This window comes from Ostrinia furnacalis, unplaced genomic scaffold, assembly GCF_004193835.3.
Source record: "Ostrinia furnacalis isolate ACB-3 unplaced genomic scaffold, ASM419383v2 OfSCF0436, whole genome shotgun sequence".
Taxonomy (NCBI): Eukaryota; Metazoa; Arthropoda; class Insecta; order Lepidoptera; family Crambidae; genus Ostrinia; species Ostrinia furnacalis.
The window spans coordinates 73,489-96,071 of record NW_021130675.1 but is presented as its reverse complement, the minus strand read 5'-3'; the positions used below and the strand labels follow the sequence as shown (position 1 = coordinate 96,071).

At 38.8% G+C, this 22,583-nt stretch overlaps 2 protein-coding genes across 2 annotated transcripts; both read right to left on the bottom strand.

Moving 5' to 3' along the window:
* Positions 1 to 33: 33 nt before the first annotated feature.
* Positions 34 to 12,124, bottom strand: Gcat (Glycine C-acetyltransferase). The gene is made up of 9 exons (XM_028321161.1): positions 12,026 to 12,124; positions 11,196 to 11,356; positions 9,151 to 9,216; positions 8,958 to 9,059; positions 8,460 to 8,667; positions 3,202 to 3,382; positions 2,635 to 2,827; positions 2,017 to 2,194; positions 34 to 1,084 (listed from the first exon to the last, which is right to left on the bottom strand). The coding sequence occupies exons 1-9, from the start codon at positions 12,054 to 12,056 to the stop codon at positions 927 to 929; spliced, it is 1,278 nt and encodes a 425-aa protein (XP_028176962.1). The 5' UTR covers positions 12,057 to 12,124; the 3' UTR covers positions 34 to 926.
* Positions 12,125 to 12,727: 603 nt separating this feature from the next.
* On the bottom strand, positions 12,728 to 20,761 carry LOC114364831 (pickpocket protein 28-like). The gene is made up of 14 exons (XM_028321148.1): positions 20,587 to 20,761; positions 19,783 to 19,965; positions 18,693 to 18,822; positions 18,206 to 18,321; positions 18,028 to 18,127; positions 17,468 to 17,613; positions 16,682 to 16,790; positions 15,975 to 16,064; positions 15,106 to 15,245; positions 14,380 to 14,510; positions 14,069 to 14,128; positions 13,750 to 13,921; positions 13,190 to 13,363; positions 12,728 to 12,902 (listed from the first exon to the last, which is right to left on the bottom strand). Exons 1-14 carry the CDS (start codon positions 20,601 to 20,603, stop codon positions 12,854 to 12,856), a joined length of 1,617 nt encoding a protein of 538 aa, XP_028176949.1. The 5' UTR covers positions 20,604 to 20,761; the 3' UTR covers positions 12,728 to 12,853.
* Positions 20,762 to 22,583: the final 1,822 nt, after the last annotated feature.

Here is a 22,583-nt window from a genome sequence, read left to right as displayed (position 1 = left end):
AATATACAGGTTGATCAAATTATTATTTACATAGACAATTTACTAAGACAATGATTTTACATCGCTACATAGATGTTCAATTTTAACACCCTGCGTGTAGCAACTAGCAACCCTCACATTTTTACTACTGCGTCGGTTTCATGTGGTCATAAATGCCTACTTATGCTAATCGAGTTGTGAATAGATCTTTATTTAAGCCTCAACCACATCGTGTGCAGCCGGGCTAGGATGTGCGCCGTGATAAAATCTTATCGATTATTTTAGACGACAAACGTATGGGCTTATCACGTAAAATCGATAAAATGGCGTGATAAACGCTTGTCGTGGCGCGCATCCTAGGCCTACTATCGCCTAGATAGTTCACGATACCTGTCATTGGCCTAAGATCGCGCTGGCGATGGCGGTCTGTGCACCCGTTGGTGTGGTTGAAGCATTAGAGTTTCTAACATGTCTAAATTAGTGATGTACAAGACTCGAGGCGTCGAGTCCTATTTTTGAAGCCTCGAGGCGGAATGGCAAGGCTATAATTCTAATTGTTTGTAGTCATTATTTGATTTGTGCCCTTTGTGAAAAACGTTTTTCAAATATGTAACATTTTATTGTATTATCAAAATTTCTGCAGTTTTATTTAATAGGACGATCTTAACACAAAAGTTAACTGGGCTTTCAAAAAGGCTCGAGCTCTCAAAAAGGCTCGAGCTCTGCTAAAGACTCCAAGCTTCATAAACGAGGCGAGCCCCGAAAAAGGCTCGAACTCTAAAAGACTTCCGAGTCGTCGAGCTTCATACAAACGAGGCGAGCCCTGTAAAACGACTCTGAGCTCTCGGCAAAAGGACTCGGAAGCCTCGAGCCTTGTACCTCACTAGTCTAAATGCCCTAATATTTTAATAATCGGTCGGGGTTTCTCATAGATTCTTCTTAGCTTTCTACTTGACGAGTCCAACGCTTTTGCCAACCTCTGCGAACGCGGCCACCGCGCGTTGTACGTCGGCCGGCGTATGCGCAGCGCTGAGTTGCACGCGCACGCGAGCGCCGCCACGCGGCACCACGGGGAAACTAAACGCTACCACGTAGATACCGCGTTCTGGAAGAAAATAAGGGATTTTCGATGAGGAATTGATTTATTGTTTTAATTCTAAAAAAAAACAGTCGAGAAGATTTCTTTATACACTTTTGTGGAGTATTTTTTTGTTCCATTTATAGGTAGGTACATAAGGGTATTTAGCCCAATGAAAGGGAAACTAATAGAAATTAAGAAAAATGTTTTCTTTCCAGTTGAAGTTCAAAATTTTATTCAATAATGAGATGGTTTGTTTCAAACTGTTTCAAATGTTAAAAACTCATGTCATTTCAAGAGTTATTTCAGAATAAGACTTAGAGCGCTTGTAGACGTCCGTTTTTTTGACCGGACAACGGCCCGATTTTTTCACCGGATTTAGCGGTGGTGTATGGTTTATAATGAACGTGTGCACATGCATCGGACATAGGTCCGACGAGAAAATTGACAGCAAACAAAGGATATCCGTTTTTTGACGGTCCGTCGTCCGGTGAAAAAACGGACGTCTACAAGCGCTCTTAGGCTGGGTCGGTGTAATACCTCATTTTTACAGGGGCTTCAAATTAGAGGCGCGAGGAAGCGCAGGTATAGATCGTTTCATCCACGAAGACGCGCCCCACAAATTTTTAGTCGAGGGAAGCGCGTGGTGCGGTGAGTTTGATCCGAGCAATCCGAGCGTCATTATTGTAGTGTGCGTGTGCTCTCATGGATAATTTAGCGTGTCCGATAACACTCAAACATTAGCGGAAGAATGGTGGGGCGCGTCTTCGTGGATGAAACGATCTATTACCGCATTGGCTTTGGCGCTACAGCGTCACTACCGTAACAAACGCAACGTTCGTTCCACGTAGAAATTTTATGATAATTATCAGTGGCGCCTCTTTAGCGCTACCTCACGCGTCTAATTTGAAGGCACCATTTGTATCTTAAACATGACATTAAACATTCATCCAACTCACCAAGCATTCCAGACGCGAGCTCCACAGCTATAGGCGCGTCTCCGACCATGACGGGGCAGATGGGGTGATCATCCCCAGATACCGTGAGCCCTGCCGCTTGCAGCCCCTCGCGGAACATCCGGGTGTTCTCGCGCAACCGCTGCCTGAGGTCGCTGCTGTTCTCCACCAGGTCTAGCGACTGAAATGTAGAAAAGGAGCTTAAGAATAGAGCATTTAGAACTAGGTTTGAATAAAAATATATTGATGAAATAGTTTTTAACACAAGTAATACAGCTTTACTGAAAACGTAGATACTTAGTTATCAAATAGTTTTCACCTTCATGTCGCAAACATAAAGGAATGTAATAACCGGGAAAAAGCTGATTATCCGGTCTAAAGAGAGAGATTGCAATGGTGGGGATATATGTTCCCGTTAACTCTACCTACATAAAATGTTTTATGGCGGTACTTTGTCCAGACTTATATTTTCACTTTCATTATTACTTAGTGTGCTTTCGATATTAGAAGTGAATAGATCTGCTTAACTTTTTGTACAAGATTATTATACTTGAAGACGAAATATTGGGATACTAGAAGAATTTCTGAAACATTTTGAAGTGTCTGAAGCAGTGAACTCACCTTCAAAGAAGCAGCCACGACGGGCGGAGGCGGTGCGTTCGAGAACAGGTATGGCCTGGATACGTTCCTCAGCAGTGTGACGAGTTCCTTGGGGCCGGTGGTGTAGCCTCCCGCGGCACCGCTCACGGCTTTGCCGAGAGTCGAACAGATGATGTCGGCGGCACCCATCAGGCCGCAGTACTCTTCTGTGCCACTGGTATGAGGTAATTACGCTTTAGTTTTGTAATCTGAAGGAACTGTACTCAAATATGAAGCATGTTATGAACTGTGTTAGTCGTTCGTCCACCTGACAAAACCAATAAAGACGCGGCGTTTCATTTCACACTCTCTAGCCACATGCCTATTACGCAACTTTATTGTTTTGTATGCGATTTTTGGGCCAATTTTTTGCTCAATGTGAATCCGATTGTCGGTTTTTGCAGGAGTAGGTTCAGCACAACCAGTCCAGCGGTTGACGTGGATTAAACTATCTTCCTCTCTAATCGGCAGTTCGATGTCTAACGGCAATTGTTCGCCGCAAAAATTCCCTTTATTTGATTAATTAACACCATAAAGCTTGTTTCTTACCGGCCAGTTTCCCCAAAGAAGCCAGTAGCATGGCTGTCATCCACAGCAAGCAACGCTCGGTACTTGTCGGCCAGCTTGCGTAACCCCTCTATGGGGGCCACGGTTCCGTCCATGGAGAACACTCCATCTGTCACTATCAGCTTGATGCGAGCCTCGCTGTGGGCGAGCAGGTGCTCCAGTTCTGTTGAACAAAAGATTTTGAAGAGTTATTTCATTCATTTCAATCAAAGACGTCCATTGCTGGACAAAGTCAGCTCATAAGGATTTCCAAAGTCCAGTACTGCCCGCATCCAGGTGCTTTCCACGCATGACCCTCACTAGATCGTCAGGCCAGCGAATAGGAAGCCTGCCATTAGGTACGGTCTTTGGTCGCCACTTGAGAACGTTTCTGTCCTAATGGATCATCAGTTCTACGATCTGTTATGTATTCTGTGGGCTACGTCGGTTACTTTGGTTCTCTTACGGTCCTCATTTCTGATTTGAGTACGGAAACTTCGAGTAGATTACTTATTACAAAAAAATTGCTTACATTCATATTTATTTAATAACTATGTAAAAGAGCTGTTTCATCTTAACTGACAGTTAAATATTTGCAACAATATTTCTGTTAGATGTAGGGTAGGTATACTTAACATTGATGAAACAAACGCTGGCTGTAACAGCGTATTACACTTGAAAATTTCGACGGGTTCATCCAGTGTCTAAGTAGCTCAGTTGGAAGAGCAGTCGCCCGGCAAGCGGAAGGTCGTGGGTTCAATTCCCGCCTTAGGCAGTTCGATTTTTTCAAGTTATTTATAATTTTCAAATTACATTCATAATGACAGAAGTTTACAATGCAATTTGATTTGCGTAATTGCCGTTACGCTTTGGTAGAGCACACGCCAATTTTAAAAGTGCGTCTCATTCCAACTACGAGTAAATGATAAAAATATCTGAGATCAGTTTATTATTATAATATACTTTATTACACAGTTATTATTTTATGTTATTATGCTGGGCCTGTAGCGATTATTATAATGGTCGAATTAACATTTAAATCGATGCCTATTATTGGAGATAAATGATTAGTTACTTGTTTGAATGAGTCTAGGTAAGTAGCTCTCTTTATAATAAATGTGTAATGTCAACATTATTTCAATAACGCTGTAAAATTCTTTTGATTTTATTAAACAACCGCTACACTTGGCAACATTTTTCATTTTTCACTTTGCCTAATTCTTACTTTGGATTATTTTTATTTTACAATTATAATTTGATTGTCGTAGCGACATGCCGCTATGAGTTGGAAGTTCAGCTAGTCACCAAAGCGGATATTAGAAGAAAGGGTAATTTTATAAAATTACTTAACACTAAAACCTTACCATTGAGATCTCTGTGCGGGTACCGGTACTTCTGAGCCTTGCAGAGCCGGATCCCGTCAATGATGGAGGCGTGGTTGAGGGCATCCGAGAACACAGCGTCTTTTGATCAGCATGGGCTCGAATAACCCGGCGTTGGTGTTGAAGCACGACCCATACAAGATAGCATCTTCGCACCGATTAGAGGTGGGCGCCGATATAAAATTGGCCAGCGGCGGCGCGCCGACTTTTTGACCTCGGCGGCGGCGGCGTCGGCGGCGTGACCTTGTTTGACCTTTGTTTATTAGGTATTTTTTTTAAATCCGGTTTTTTTAGTATCTGTCGTCAAGACTAATCAGGTGATTTGCAGTTAGTTTGGGTTTGAGCCACTAGAGCAATGGTTTACCCTAGTAAATTAGCTCTCTTGATCATAGATAGGTACTTTGATATTTGGATAGCGGGTTTGGCTGAGATCAGGTTCTCGTGTACTTCCTAAAGGCGAGCGTAACAATGTGCCGATAAAAGTACCTTTAACATGTATTTTTTACCTCTTTGGAGGCACATAGGATTAGCTGACTGTCGGTGGAATATTACATTCAGTTCTGTTTTAAATTTATATTTATGGACTTTCCATTCCATGTCATCCTAATTTCTACGGTTCAGGATTTTAATGCAGGTTGATTGCAGCAATGTGTCGAGGTCTAGATTGGCCGGAGGATAAGTTTCACGTCTTAAATGATAATATGGTGAGACTTCGGGGCTTAATTACATGCGCCACTTGGTCAGCCAAGCAGCTGACTTTGCAACAGTCTAGTCACTTTAAGATCACAGTTACATTTGAGGAATGCCGCAGCTGTCTGGTGTCTGGGNCGGCACTGTGTCTGGGCTACAATACTAGTAGATATTATAGAGTATCGGACCAAGTACAGAGTCCTGGGGTACTCCAGCTCTGCAGCTAAAAAGAGAAGATTTTATCACCGAGTTTGATTTAAAACTGTCTGTCACTGAGATAAGAATCCATCAGCAGGTAGTAGAAGTGTGCTAGAAGGTACTTTTTAATTTCATAGAGTAGTCCTTTATGATAAACCCAGCTGAAGCCGCAGCGAAACAGCAAAAGAATCCTGTAGCAGACGTACAGGATTCTTTCTTTTCCAAACATTGTACTGATTATGGTTAGTATGGTTTCTGCCAAAATTTATGGTCGGGTATACTATATTACATGGGTCATACTTAGGCAAATGGAAACATGGCGGTCAACTCCTCAGATAGTCAAGTACAAAAATGTCCAGAAGTAGCATACGAAAAGATACAAAATGAGCCCTCTCAAATCACAATGGGAAGATTATTAAGGTATAGGGTAGTAAGGGATTATCCGTGTCAATGGGTTTAAATAAACCGGCTTGTCATGTAGCAAAAGTCTGAGATTTTTCTTGTCAGTTCGCACTCGCCACTCATGTATTACCGGACCTAATAAGCGGAGAACACTTTGAGGGAGGTACTTTGTTGCCTTCCAGAGGTTGTGGTTCCCATTTGCATTCCGAGACATAATTGCCAATCTCTGTGTGAGTGATTCGCTTAAATTATAGTCCAATAGTGTGGGTTATCTGCCAGACGAAGGCGGGGATTTTTTTCTTGACAGCAAGAGGGACCGGCGCCTCTCGCGATCAATTATTTACTAGACCAAGCAGTAACTTGAATAATGTACTTGATTAACTGTTAATATAGTTAGTATTAAGTTATTCATTAAATTTATTATACAGGGTGTTTGGTAAATGGGTATATGAGCCGACACTAGCCCATGTTAACATGGGCATATAAATGGTATGGTGAAGTCAGAAATTTGATATCATCATTTTATTTTTTTAAATTTTCATCTATACTTATAATAAATCTGTAGAGAGGTCAATTCTGTACATGAAATATATTTTCAAAATAACTATCAGGGGGTGATTAGTGATCGATACTGATGCCAAAAATGCAATCAGTAAAATTTTTGTCTGTCTGTCTGTCTGTCTGTCTGTCTGTCTGTCCGTCTGTATGTTCCTTATAGAAACAAAAACTACTCGACGGATTTTCACGAAACTTGGTACAATTATTCTTCATACTCCTGGGCAGGTTATAGTATACTTAGGAATTCCCACGGGAACAGGAATTAGCGGGAAAATCCTTTTGTATGAAAAATCTAAACCGCTTAAGTTAGACGCTTGAAATTTGGCATGCAGGTACCTTAGTGAACTTAAAGCTTAGTTACAACAGGATATTGCAAAATTCCCACGGGAACGGGAGTTAGCGGGAAAAAACATTTGTATGAAAAAATCTAAACCGCGTAAGATAGATGAAGGGGGTAAAACGGGATCCACGCGTACGTAGTCGCGGGCGGCCGCTAGTACAAAATAAATTTCATAAAATCCGATTTGTATGAAAATTAAAATAATTAAAATGAAGATATCAATTTTCTGACTTCACCATACCATTTATATGCCCATGTTAACATGGGCTAGTGTCGGCTCATATACCCATTTACCAAACATCCTGTATACTAATAAATTACGGCATTAAGTTCGCCTTGTGTACCAATTTATATGGCATTAAAGAATAAATATTATAGTTCTTTTGTTATAATATGGTTTTTACTGATGGGTCTAGGCTTAGGCTATCTCAAAGCCTGGTCAAATTTGCCTCTATCTTTCAGGCAGAAGTCTACGCCATTATTGAATGTGCGGAAGCTAACCTGCGAAAAAAATTATACCAACCACATAATTTACATTAACTCAGACAGTCAGGCCGCGCTGATGGCCTTAAATGGAGTTAATCACCTCAAAGTTGGTAGAAAACTGCATGAGTCGACTGAATACCCTAACAGAGTACCTAACGCTGAGATGGGTTCCAGGTCACGCGGGAATCGTGAAACTGGCCAGAGCGGGAGCGGAGGGAACATCATATGGTCTAGAACCCTTTTGTGGCATTTCCAAAGGATCAAAATGCGCATCTTAGTTCGGGCCTTCACTGGACACTGCAGCTTAAACAAGCACTTGTCCACTGTGGGACTGTCCGAATCAAGAACGTGCAGGATGTGCCAAGAGGCAGATGAAACGCCACCACACATTCTCACGGACTGCGGACCTTTGATGCGCAAGCGGAACTTACACCTGGGCAAACACATCCTAAGCCAACAACAAAAGATACTGCAATTCGTAATGGATGCAAGACTCGGAGGCGAACTGTAAAGAAAATAGCGGCGATCACAATAGATCGGTACCGGTCGCAGTTATACTAGGACTTTATTGAACTAGAAATAGCCGTTCAACTCAATAAAAAAATAGTTCTTCTGCGTTTGAAACACAAATTAGTACAGTATAGGAGAGGAATAAATTGCCAATAGTTTGTACAGTATCAGTATCGGCGCGCCGACAGCTGGTCGTCGGCGGCGGCGGCGTGAAAAAATTCGCGGCGGCGGCGGCGCGCCGGCGTGGCGCCCACCTCTAGCACCGATGGAACTGACAGTAGAACCTTACCATTCAGATCTCTGTGCGGGTACCGGTACTTCTGAGCCTTGCAGAGCCGGATCCCATCAATGATGGAGGCGTGGTTGAGGGCATCCGAGAACACAGCATACTCTGGCGTCAACATGGACTCAAGTAACCCGGCGTTGGCGTTGAAGGAAGCACGACTCGTATATGATAGCATCTTCGCACCAATGGGACTGACAGTAGAACCTTACCATTGAGATCTCTGTGCGGGTACCGGTGCTTCTGAGCCTTGCAGAGCCGGATCCCATCAATGATGGAGGCGTGGTTGAGGGCATCCGAGAACACAGCGTCCTCTGGTGTCAGCATGGACTCGAATAACCCGGAATTGGCGTCGAAGCACGACCCATACAGGATGACGTCTTCGAGCTTGTGGAACTGTACAGAATCTTACCATTGAGATCTCTATGCGGGTACCGGTGCTTCTGAGCCTTGCAGAGCCGGATCCCATCAATGATGGAGGCGTGGTTGAGGGCATCCGAGAACACAGCGTCCTCTGGTGTCAGCATGGACTCGAATAACCCGGCGTTGGCGTCAAAGCACGATCCGTATAAGATCGCATCTTCACGCTGGTGGAACTGGGCCAAGCGGTTCTCCAGTTCCTTGAACATTTGAAGTCGAAGAATTGGTGAGAAACGAAGAGGAATTGTGGTGTAACTGGAGAAGAATCTTTAAAGGTACGTACCTACTCCTAATTCCGATTTAGCTATAAATGCTGTTATTATTGAGCAAATGTAATGTAGCATTAGAAAACGATACTTTGCTAGAGTTTTTGTCAGTGAAAGCTTCATTACTTTTTCAAATGTTGATTTCTGATGAATAGGGACAATAGTGTAAGTAGTTAAATACTGATAAACTATTTTATTTTTAAACAGACATAGCCATATTTTACCTTATGTAAAGTTTGTGTTCCACAAATGAACCTAACGGAGCTGAGTCCAGCGCCATATTTGCTCAAGCTCTCCCTGGCTGCCTCTACCACTTCTGGATGATTCTAGAAACATGGAAAAGGAGCATTAAAACTGTTTTCTTTTTAAGAACAGCAAGGAAACACCAATTAGTTAAATTTTAAACTGAATACTCACTGCTAATCCTAAATAGTTGTTCGCACAAAAGTTCAAGAATTCACCTTGAGCTCCTTGGACCGTCACCTGCAAACAAGAATAAGTTAAAGAAGAATAACAAACACTACGTGCGTAATATTTTTTTAGCATTTCCCTCTCATTCCATCATGAGGCCGAGGCTACAAATTGTTATTATGAAAATATCGGAGACGGTGTTGAAAACAAAAGAACGTTGAACTTTCTTGTAGTCGGAAAAATAAAACGGCACGTCATAAATAAGTATAGCCTGACCAGGAACATAAAAACCCTGGCATAGAGGCGCGTCAATTGCATTTGATAGTGCAACACTGAGTACAGTCGTACCTGTGTTAAATTAATAGGCTTACTTTATGTATCAGGATTCAGGATTACGGGCTAATTTGATATTTTCATAAATTAACGAAAAAATATTATTATAGGTAACCTGATTTAAATAAATTAAATGAAACCATCAATCGAGCTAGAAGAATTTATTTTATTATTCATCAATAATCAAATTCAGAACTTGAATATTCAACTGCAATGTCTGCTCATGAACGCTTCAAACTCGGTACTTATAGATACTGAGTTCGATGACAGTCCATACAATAACGATTTAACTACCTACGTGACATCCACGTGTGGTGACGTCCTTGACGGCAAAACTACTGATGAAACGTTTAAAAATTTCTGTTAAATTGAAAAAGCTGTTTTATTCCTTTTTAATTAATGGCGAGTTTCGATTATTGTACGCGCTATGGAAAGCTGAACATTCGAGAAAGATTGTAAGATCTCTAGGACTTTCATCAAGGATACGATCTTGAAGAAAACGACACGACACAATGCTCAACACATTTTCACGCTTAATCAAATCTGAGGAGAAATTTATAGAGATTAGACTAATTATTGGATCTATAAACAACAGTTTAAGGACATTAACAATCATCGATTATCTAAAAAGAAATGAGGAAAAAGTTTTTCCCATCAGTACAATGTAAAATTACTTTGGTAACTTTACTGATACATTACAGTTTGCTATGGTTTGCTATTGTTAAACTTGACATTGACTGATGCAGTGACGAGGAAATGATTTCAAGAAGGGCATCATTGAGTACTGCACGCGAGGACAATTTTAGCAACATTATCCATGGTGTTACAATGTTTGCTCTTCTAGATGTCAAAACTCAAATCTTTCCGCTCCTCTCCGTTCTTCTCGATAATTATCTAACAAGGTAGCATATAAAGGATTCAGAGATTTACTCTTTTTGCTATTTAACTTTATACCTAAATTGCCTAAAACCATGCCACCACCATAGTATGACATCAAAATTGCATTTCAGTAATATTCTATTATTTGTAGAAATGGCAGATAAGACTATGATGTTTGCACACTGAGTTCTTATCAGGCGAATCGTGTGTAACTTGCACATGGTATTGTTTGATGAATGAGAAGAGAAATAAATAAGCGTATTCAGTTGTTTAAATAAACAATAATGATCTTATTTACGGTAAATTTTTAACAACCAGGGCCTCAGCAAAATGATGGAAAGGAAAATTCCATATTCAAAGTAACTCTACTTTATATTCCATTGGATATGTATATCCCACCCAATCACTTGAAATCCTTCGGAGCGTGAAACAAGTTTATTACATCGTCTTTGTTTATCGCAGCGAACATTTCGACTCTATTTTCAGCTCTTTGTTTTTAGCGCAATTTGGCGTAGCTTTGCCACTCCTGTCCATTCTTCTTCAGATCGTGGACCTGACGGGTCTGCAAGGCTACTCCCTAACGCTGTTTGTTTTGGGTCTATTTATCACTGTTGCACATACTGACACTTTGCATGAATTGGACTGAAACTTTGTTTTTTATGCAGAACACCTGCTTGTTCTTGCATTTATTGCAATCACACAAGATGTTATGTGAGATGCAGTTTGTGAAGGTACTTACTTGCCTTGATGAGGCCCGGATTTAATGTTGGGGAAAGACAGCGTAGATTGGATTAAAGTTGTTGGGTGTGTATCCTACAGATTCTCTTTTTATTACTTACCTTTGTTTGCTGCGGCGATGTGAGGATCCTTTCGTGCTTCCAGGTCTTGGCTTTCTTGATCTCCTGCAGCCGGTCGTCCAGCACTTCCCGTAGCTTCGCCACTCCTGCGCGCTCCTTCTTCTTTAGCTCGTGGAGCTGACGGGTCTGAGTCCCATTGAAAACTGCATAATGATTTATGCTAGTTAGTTTATTCAACAAAGTATAAGAAATAGAAGTAATTCCATGGAAGTTTTCGTATTGAGCTCATGGTGGCTCACTATGAGCGTGAGGGATTGCTTGATGCGAAAATACAGGAATATTGCTAAGGGAGATTAGTTACTCCCAACAAAGCGGAAAATAGAATTCTTTCCTACTACACCACGCCTTACGCCAATAATCTCACAGCACAGTTCACATTATCAAAATTTATGCAAACATTTACATTACTTAGCCGTAGAATAGCAGAGGTAGACTTTAAAACCAAGGTCGACTAGATTAATAACAAAAAAAGTTTCATTAGTTTTTACTAATTTCTTATTTATTACTTAGATATTATGTACAATTAATTGTACATTTCCATTTGATTCGCACTTTAAGGGCTAAATAAAGACGATGGCAGATTTACACAAACGAGATTTTAAAAGTCCAGCAGGCACTAACATAACAGAAGGTCATATGGCCGGGCCGGCATAAATGTTGAGATAACAAAAAATAGTAAGCGATTCAAACAGTTCTAAAACTTGAATACATTATTCGATTGGGAATCCGTGAAATTATCACTGGTTAGCAGAAGAAAGTGCAAATTAAACTAAAGGTAATTTGGAAAACTGTAAAATAATGGAAAACTTTACCGATGCGCAGGAGTTGCGAGCGTAGCGCCATCGCGACGAATGACGTTGCGCGGGCGCGGCGCACTGCCCTCACCCGCCTCTTTGGCAGACCAGTCACGCAGGTTTCTGTTTCGTACATAATTTTGTTTTCGTTTCAACAAACTGCTACACTCGGCTCAATGTTTACCCATTTAGTTAGCAGTTGCTAAGTATTTTTACATGCATGAACCGAGCAAAGAATTTTATTGGAAATTTTAGAGATGTTTCGATACATTTTGGGAGCCTATACTCTCTAGGCTCTACCTATTGTCTCTACATTGGCCTTTATCGACCCATCAATTAATTATTACCTGTTTTACGATAAGGCCTATTATTTATTTAAAATTAAAGTCAATGTTGTCACTGATTTAGTAAATTACATTCCTTATTTTGTTGTTCCACAGCACAGTCCTGTCTGAACTAACCAGTTTTTTGTGTTTCTATATTTTATTTGGTTTTTCCTTGTTTTTAGCAGTCGAGTATTGCACGTACAGGTTTGTTATCGGTGTCGTACCGTGTGTGTCACAAATGAGCTCGCCACGCGAAAACTAGCAGATGTGTGTATCAGAATGTGCAACTAAGTAGAGAAATCTGAAAATCACTTTCTTAACGTGTAAAATATCAAGTTTATTCACTCTCGGAAACTTTATGATAGGTATATGGATGTTAAATAAAAGAGACGTGACAATGTAAACAACTTTATTTCAGTAAAACCATGGTAAAACAACTTAGATTTACTAAGGCAAGAAAGCGTCACAGCATACATTTGAGTATTTTATTTATGAAATTACAAATATTTACGTTTAATGTTCACGTTTCTGCTTCAACTGTAGATGATCTTCTTATATGGCAGAATAGTCTGAAAGTATTTAAATAATAATTATGCATCAACATTCAACATCAAAATCAATTAACTTTGATTAAATGGGTAAAAAGGCGGTAAAACTTCGTAATATTTTTTTTCTTTGTAACTAAGTATTCACTCTAGAGTTGAACATGTTTGGGATAATAAAAACTTTCAACTTATATTTTCTTTATTCTAAAGTTGAGTAGCAATGAGTAGGAAATGAATTATCTGTAATTTAAAAGTTCGCCTATTTTACGCTAATGTTTCCGTGCATCAAAGCAAAGAGCATAACGACAAACCTCATGGAGAAGTAATAGATGATCTCCACCAAGCTCAAGAAAGAGAATCCCATGAAAAGTCCCATGATGCCTCCGCAGTTGGCGAGGAAGTCCACTCCACCATACAACTCAGAGCGCCGTAGAGAGGTGTAGATTTCATCACTGAAGTATACCACCAGGCCTGAGGGAAGTCGCCTGCGAGGAAAAATTGGAGAAGACATTATAGTATTTACTGCACACAACATAAAACTGTCGATTACTTACAAAAAGACAAAATGGAAATGGCACTATTGGTGGGCTTAACCGTGGCAAATTTTGAAGTATGCCCATATTTGATCCCATCTTTGTGGTAAAACCATTTACCCAGTCTCGCGACCCAATGGAGGATTCTGTTAATGAATATTTCTTCACTTACAAAATCTCTAAGAACTAAATTATTCACCGTAGTGATCGGTCCTGTATCATTTGACAAAATGCTATGAGATCGTGGAAAACCTGTTCCATGTCTCATACAAAATGTTGCTCAAAATAATATGGTCTTAAACTCACTTATACATAAGCTACGGAATCAGTTCACTCACCATCCCTGAGCGATATCCGGGTCAGGGTTGAGCCTATAGGTGGTTAGGTCATACACGGCCTGTGACACTTCAGCATCATACTTGAGTTCCGTGCACGCTTGCAAGCAGTCACATTCTTGCACTTGATTCTTCGACTCCGGTCGCAATGATGACTTGGAAAGGGACAACTCCTCTGTGGATGTTAAAATTAGGTACTCAAGATAGATATGAGAACAAAAAGAGTAAAAGTCAGACCAGTTAGCGAGAGCATTAAGAGACATTGTAATATAGGTACGCTTTTGCACCTTCATGTACCTACTTTGTATCAAAATATACGTACCTAAGGCATCGAGAATGCATTGTCGTTTTCCACCGCCACAAACTTTTGTGTTCGGGCCATCTGAAAAGAAAAAAAACTTATGAAACATGCAATGTGACGCCATACTTAGCACCAGATGGTAATTATGTTGTCACAAAGTGGATGATTGTATTAAGTGTCGGGATCGGGAACACGTAAGTGCCCTAAATCTTTGAATTGATAGAAAACAATGAAATGTAATGAGCATTTCCCATCTTCCCCTTCAGAGTAAACCGGATGCGGGAAAAGGGAATTTTTTGAAAAACTCGAAGAAATCATGGGATTTTGCTTACGTGGCATGTACAGAGGCACGCAGCCGCATCGCAGCGCCGTGTGGTTCGACGAGCACTCAAGCTCGCAGTTCCGTTGCGTATAAGTTCGGAAGAAGTGCAGGTAGCGCTCATCGGGGAAGTAGCATTGGCGTCTGAAAATTGTTTTTTGACGAGAAAAAGTTAGGGAAAAGAACTTGAGGTTCGATTACGTACAAATACAACATTCAAAACTCGATTTAATGTCATTCAATCAAATCGCTCTACATTGAGAAACCTGACTTGAGCTAAGCCTTATTTTGCGAGGTTTTCGTGTTTGATAATAATTAATGATGTGTGTAAGTGTAAGTAGATATTACCTACATGCTCTCTGACCTACATAGATAGGCCTTTTCAATCAACATGCGGCAGAAGAACCGGAATAAGTATCTTCAGAAAAAAATTGTAAAGCGGATTTTGCATCTCACAGTACAAAAATGCCTACATCTGTTTCCACCAACAAAAAGTACTTAGAGCGAAAATGACAAAGCGTGCAAAAAGAATAAAAATGAGCTCGCTCATCAAATCAATACTCCCAAACTCTTACTCTGTAGAAAAGCAATCCTATTTTATGTACTCGAAGATAGCCCGCTAGACATTCCATCTTTGGTGGTGGAAAACGGGCTTAACATTGCAAATTACGTTTAGAACATCGAGAGAGGTTTTGATTCAAATATCATATTATTTTGATTCGAAAACAAATCAGTTTACTTGTGCGGTGGATAGTGCTTCAGTCCGTCAGATGTGTCCATGACCCGTGGCATGATGGCGGCGGCCGACTGGTACTGTATTGGCAGTCGGAAGAAGTTCTGGCCCATGTTGGGCAGTTCGGCAGGACTATGAAGCCATATCTAAAAGTATGATTTGAGTATGGAAATAATAGGCAAGTAGGTCTAGTCAATACAGGTCTCGTTAGTGGTGGATATTTGGACCACTTTTGTAATACATGCATAATGTAACTTTTGGTTCAAATAAACGTTTTTATTATTATTATTTTTCTTTTATTCATCTTACTTTCTTATTTTTAATTTTTTCTTTTTACAATGTAATTATTATCAAAAAATAAATTTATTATTACTTTACTTATTTTTATTATTACTTTTGTCCATTCTCCTTTGTTGGTTGTTTGTTACTCACTAAAAAGTTCCATCTTCGTATGTTCTGATTCGTAGGGAAATTAAAAAAATTCTACTGTTTACAATGTGAAATTTTATTTGACTGTTAGGTATCTACAAGAAAATCGTTGTCACAAAAGTTAAATCAATTTTTAACATTAGCACTTCAAACTTGACCAAATTAGTTACTATCTAAATGTTAATTCATAAATAGTGTTTTAAGTACAAACGTTATTACGAACGAGTATTTAAATAAATAACTTTAGTTTTAAATAAATAAATAAATTTCATTTATTCAGATTTCAAAGATCCAATTATGTTAGTTACAATGTTCTTACATGTAATGTTAGTAGTAATATTTGACATTATTAATTATTTATACATATTTGCTCCTGGTTTATCAGAGCGGTGATCCAATGTCCCACCTCCCCGTTTAAGCACTTTATAATTTAAAATTTCACTTACTTTGAAACCTTGTACAGGACCGCGGCAAACTTGATCCAAGTCCCTAATGTCAGTTAGCAAAATAACTTCGAACTCTACACCGCCGTAGCTCTGTAATTAAATGGTTGTTAGCAATTTGTTAATTAGTATTTACATAATTGTAGCGTACAACGTTTTGTTACTTTACTTTCCTATGAAATACGACTATTTTAAGTCTTTACGTAGTAGCTTTAGTTTCAAATACCTTTTGCGTGTTAACTTAAACTCTATAATTTATTCAATGTTAATTAAGATCTAAGATAGAGCCTTTTTACAAAGTTAATTAAAATTTACTTATTTTTTTCAATCATTGAATCCGGTGGCGGTTTCAATATTCTGTAGCCCAAATTATAACTTTGAAAAGAGACCAAAGCACAAACTTTTTGTCTTTCAGGTATTCATCATTTCAGCCATAGGACGTCCACTGCTGAACATAGGTCTCCCCAATGATTTCCATTATGGCCAGTTGGTAGCGACCTGCATCCAGCGCCTTCCTGCTACCTTTATGAGGTCGTCGGTCTACCTTTCAGGTATTAAATTAAAATACATTACTGTTTGTTGTGCTCTGATGGTAATATTAACCGAAGCATGATTTTTCAGGTAGGTATCAATTTTCAGATGCTCAGTTATTTCCTGCATTACGATAATATTATTGTTTGTGGTTTTTCAGCATATTTCCCTCAACTTACAGGGCCTCTCAGCGGATATGTTTGGACGGTCTCGTCGTTAGGATAACCTCGCTCCAGCGTCCATTTGCTCCTGTTCATCCCACCTACGTGGTAGTAGTCCTTATGGAGACTGCAATCAAATTAATGCGTATTTTGAAATATTTGTGATCTGCGCCCACAAAGTAATAGTAAAATGTTATACGAATAATATTAAAAATGTGATAGTTAGTTGAAATTTGGAAAACCCTTTACGGAGCCAAGTAACTACAATGTAGAGCTTCGCTTTCTTCAATTACCTTAAAGGTAAATTCGTGATCTGCAGGCTTTTCAGAGGGGTGGTTTTGGTATTTCAAAACTTCAGCGAGACTTTAGGTGCTTTATACATCGTACACCGATGGACTGCTTCACTACCGCAAGTTCTGTGGTCGCACATTAAGCGGCCGCCCGCGACTTCGTACGTGTGGATCCCGTTTTACCCCCTTTGTCGCGGTAGTCTAAGGCTACGGCCGGATACTCGCGACACCCCCACTCTGGCGATGACGGAACGCCGCGGAGGTTTTAGTGGGACATACCCCGTCCTTTTCAGGGCGCCGGGAGTCCCATACACCACCCTGTCCCCCGGCAGTGGTGACGGTGCGCAAAGCATTTCCTCCGCGACAAAAAATAAAGGGTTGAATTTTTCAAAATCCAGTCTTAGTGAGTTTCTGAGATTTCGTGATGAGTAAGTAGTCATCAGTTAGTCAATCAGTGACCTTTCGCTTTTATAAATATAGAGATAGATAAAATATTAGCACTAGACCGACTTACTTTTCCATCCGGAACATTTCGTCCGCAGACAGCATGTTGAAGGTGTAACAGTACCCGTCCTTGGTCAGCGTGGGGAAGAACATCTCGGGACACGTGAGGTTCTGCCACAGGCAGTCCATGAACAACTCCTCGCGAGGTGGGGCCAACTGGGAAACATTTCGGAAAATATAGCACAGTTGCAATTTCCCGGCTTACGGTAGACCGCAGACTTGCCATGCAGATGCGCCAGTGAGTACTAATCTGCGCGAGCTGCTCTATGATTATTTTCTAGTGTAGCTTTCCCTTTCACGAACATTCGTAAGAACGTTGCATTACATAAAAATGCTCGAGAAAATGCTCTAATCTATCTCTCACCTTTAAGGTCTGGGCAAAATTTCAAACAAAAAGTTTTTTAATTTTACTCATTCATTCGGAAAATCATGGTGGTTAACGATACATGTTAGGTAAGATTAAGTAGGTATACCTGTTTGGATGATGTGATGATTGAAGCATATTGTATTCAAATCAAAAGTAAGACATTTTAATTAGTAGGTACCTAATCGATCTTTAAAATCGCATACCTTTTGTAAAGTTTTAATAGAACTTTTAATATCAGCGTAATCCGGTCCATCGCTTCGATCGTTGTTGCATAAAAGTAGCATGTCGTGGTATAATTTTAAACTGAAAATAAAATAATTATTACAGTGACATAATTGCAGGCCATCTGCAATTAAGCGCAAAATGCATTACGGTACTCACTCTTCATCACTGATCATGGATGGATTACTCCATCGTTCTTTCGACGCTTTTGTAAAATTAAATATTCTTTGTCTAGGTTTGGTCTCGCTACAGAGAGTAACTGCTGGAAATGGTATCTGAAATAAGTTAACCCAAATAACATCTAGAGCAAACAAAAACACCTAAGTTACATTAGTTTTATATACAGGTGCTCGGAAAAGGGTTAGCCAAACACATTGGGTGTATAGATAGAGCCATTTTGAGAATATTTTGGCCATTTGATCTTAAAAGTGAGCAATTTTTTTTTTAATTATTATTTAAGAGCCAAATGACACTCATTGGTGGACAAAGGCCTCCCCCCAAGGATTTCAACAACGACCGGTCCTGCGCCGCCCGCATCCAGGCACCTCCCGCGACCTTCACCAGATCGTCGGTTCACCCATATTACCTACATCTTAAATTGTAGGTCCTAGTATCAAATCAAATTAATTAAATACAGGATACTTACATGCCACACTGAATTCGATGTCTCGGCAAAACTCACGATCACGGGTGTTTCGTCCCATTTGACCCACACCTTACGGATGAAGAAGGCGCACACCACTATACTTATGATCACCATAACTACCCACCATATTCTGCATTAAACATAAATTTATGATTAAGGATGAGTTGCACCACCTAACTTTGACTGTAACTTTAACGATAACCGGTGGTTTTTGTATGGAGTTTGACAGATTTTTGACGTTTGTTAAAGTTAAAGAAGATGGTACAACCCAGCCTAAGTCTCTTCATCCCTATACTCGTACGAGTCGTAGGTAGTTACTTATTCATTATTTAAGCAAAATTATTAACTACAACTGCAAACTTAAAAGGTGAGCATAGACTAGGATAGAGCATCTCTATGTAATTTAACATTCTTGCGAATTGTACAATAGGTAAGATGCTTGACTATTTTACGTGTGGCGCCAGCTGAAGCGATTTGATCAAACTTTGATATTTCCTATAAATAGATTGGTAGCTTCAAATCCTTAATAATATACCTATTGAAATACATTAACATACATAATTAAAAAACGTACTATAACATAACCAGTATTTTACTTATAAATTGTGATAATAAAACTGTAAAACCACTTTAGTCAATGAGGCTTTTAGTAGATTTTTATCATGTACCCACAATAGTTTTCCATAGTCTATTGACGCGAGCTACGAGTATAATAATATCTTACTCGAATATTTATTAGTAAGTTATTTTATTATTTATTTAAGCTTTCATTCCATTGGATATAATTGGTACATAAGGCGAACTTCTTGCCATAAAGGCATCTCTGCCAGTTTACCTTCGCGGTTTTTATGGGGAGAGTGAACAAACTTTGATATTGTTCAACAGTAATTTAAAAAATATTATGTATATTATTTTTAGATATTACTCACAGCCTTTAACCTTCACTGTGTGATGGACCATATTAACTACTACTTATTGTATAACTTTAAACTGGTTTTGATATCGTGTCTAATATAAATAGCAAAAGTTAACGTTCAAACTAGTTTTTCCTAATTTACTTAAAAATTTGTTAAACAGGCTAATATCTTACCTTTCGACTAACGTAAACCTTTCGTCCAGCACATATCGGAATCCATGTAAAGTGGTATTTGAGAAAAAATCCTTTAAATTATCGCGAAATGGTCGTGGTCTTTTCTTCTTCTTGGAAGATTCCACCTCTTGGATGTTCGTGCCATTTTTGGAGTTCAACTGGTAGCTATTCGGAGACTTGTAGCTGTAAATAAAAATATTATTAGGTGTGCTTTAATTAAGTAGAGTCAGTACGGCACTGCTACAACTAGGTACATTTTTGATTTAATTACTTCCATGATTACTTTTGTTTAGTTTTTTTTTCTTTATTCAGAAAACCACAGCTCTTTATAATAACAGGTATTTTTGTTCTTACAGCCAATAATGGATTCTATATATTATTACAAAATCATAAAAAACAGTCAAAGGGGCAAAAAAGAAACATAGTCTTGCATGCAGGTTGTGTGTGTGTGTGTGTGAAAAAATAGGAACCTTTAATGAATTTATTATTATCTAAACTACTTAGATGTGCCCGTGACTTCTTAGGTACCTAGGTACTGAAAATAGTTTCAAAAATGTTTCCCGTTATTTGTCAAGTATTGTGTATTAAATTTTTCTTTACTATTGGCTGTAGGATGATGTTATATTGATATAGCTTAAAGCCTTCCTCAATAAATGGGCTATCCAACACAAAATCATTTTTTTCAAATCGAAGGAACCAGTCTCAGTAACCAGTTCCTGAGATTAAATTAGCGAACAAACACACTCTTCAGCTTTATCTAAAAGCACAAGTGAAAACCATTTTAATTAAAAAGCTCTTACGTACCTGTAATCGTCAATCATTGTTTTAATTTTGGAGTTAGGGATCCGGACTCGGTTCAAACTTCGGTAATTTCAACAATTAACACATTCAAAATTGGTTAGGTTTAAACTAACGTATGTTAACTAACGTCCGTGTGGCACGGAGCCTTGATCCGACTCGTCCCGTAAAGCACCTTACATGCCATTGGCCATGCGAACTAACAAAGGTCATGACCAAATAATTAAGTTCTATAGGTATGCAAAGTTTTAAAGTTATAGGATCCTTTTACACAGATTGATGTGGCAAGGTCACGCGTTAGATCACTTAATTGCCTTTTATTATTTAATTCCTTAAAAATAAATGGTTACCTCACTCTCGACTACAGTCGAGTTTGGGCGTCTCTTGTTTTATTCAGAAAACAAACAGCTTGTTTGCTATATAATATTTTAAACTACATATATTATTTGCATTTTTACTATAAAATTATCAGGATTAAAATATTTGAAACTATTAAATGCCTACCTATAAACTATGTTATTGTGTAGATCAGTGGTTCCCAACCTTTCTGGACCAGGGACCACTTTGATATCTTTATTGTGTGCAGGGACCATTTAAAAAGCGTAATTAAACTGAAACCAAAAACTGTAATTAAAATAAATATTATTTAAAAGGAAGACATTTATTTAGAAAACAAATACGATACCAAATCAATTAAGTACATTCGTATTGAATTGTTTTGTTTGCATTTTTCTGTACAAGTTCGGTAATTAAACTAAGACTAAATTACTTAAACCCTCTCATGACACGCGAGTTTCTATCACTTGCAAGATTTAAAATCGTTCGCGGACCATATTTTAGCTCCTGCGGACCACCAGTGGTCCATGATAGACCACTCCTGGTATAGATATTTTGATTGTGTTGCGTGGACTACTTGCGAATTTAGGGCCCAAGCAAAACTGTATCACTTATCCTATATAAGGTTGCAATTAACGTAATTAAGCTCCACAAACTCAAGTATAATCAAGCCAATTCAATCACTAATCAACTAACGCACTAATTAATTTAAGTACAATATGAGCTGCTAAAACGCGTTAGCCCCATTAATTTTGTAGGGAACATAATACATGACCTGTCTTGGATACCTACCAAGCCAGAATAAACATAGGTACTATAGCAAACACTTTACTAGTATAGGTCTCAAACAGTTCCAAATTAAAACAATTACTTAGCTACTTCCTATGATATTGTACTTAAAAGCTACGCTACGGCATTTTTGTGTTTTTAATTCAATTAGGCACTCTCACGCAAACGGTACCATATACTTAATGTAATGAAGATTAATTGCACAAGTGGATATCTGCAATTATAAATAGCCGCAATGCCACACCTACGTATGGACAAAATTAAAACGAGTTACCTATTTATTGATGAGGGCCTCATTTCCGTGTCATAAATTTTATTAATGTGCTGGTCTGTACTGAAATAAACAAAACGCATATTTATATGACTGTTAAATCACCAATTTCCATGGTTGATTAAACTTGAATAAAAATAAAAATAATACCTATACAAAACCACGGTACCTATGTGTTTTTATTTATTATTACATAGAAAAAGTTTTTAAACTTTCCCGCTGCAGCTTGAAATCAACGGCCTTGACATTTACGAAGTTTGTTAATAGACAAATAGATCCGATTTCAGAATTATAATAATATGCACAGAGCGGCGCTTATTTTATTTATTAATGGAGCAAACATTGTAACGAAATTAGGAGCATACATTGTATTTTAATGAGAGTTATAATACAACAATTATGTAAGAAACCACCATACAAAATAAATGGCAAAAATGTGTAGGCACAGCTTCTTTTATCTGGCAACTTTAGCTTCGCAATTTCCGGTTTTGGGTTTTTGACAAACAAGCGTTCGTTCCATTCACTCAGTCATTCAGTAAGTTGACGAGGCGAAGTACCACAGATATGGATAGATGCAGCATGTGTCAAAAATTGTATGAAGCCGAGC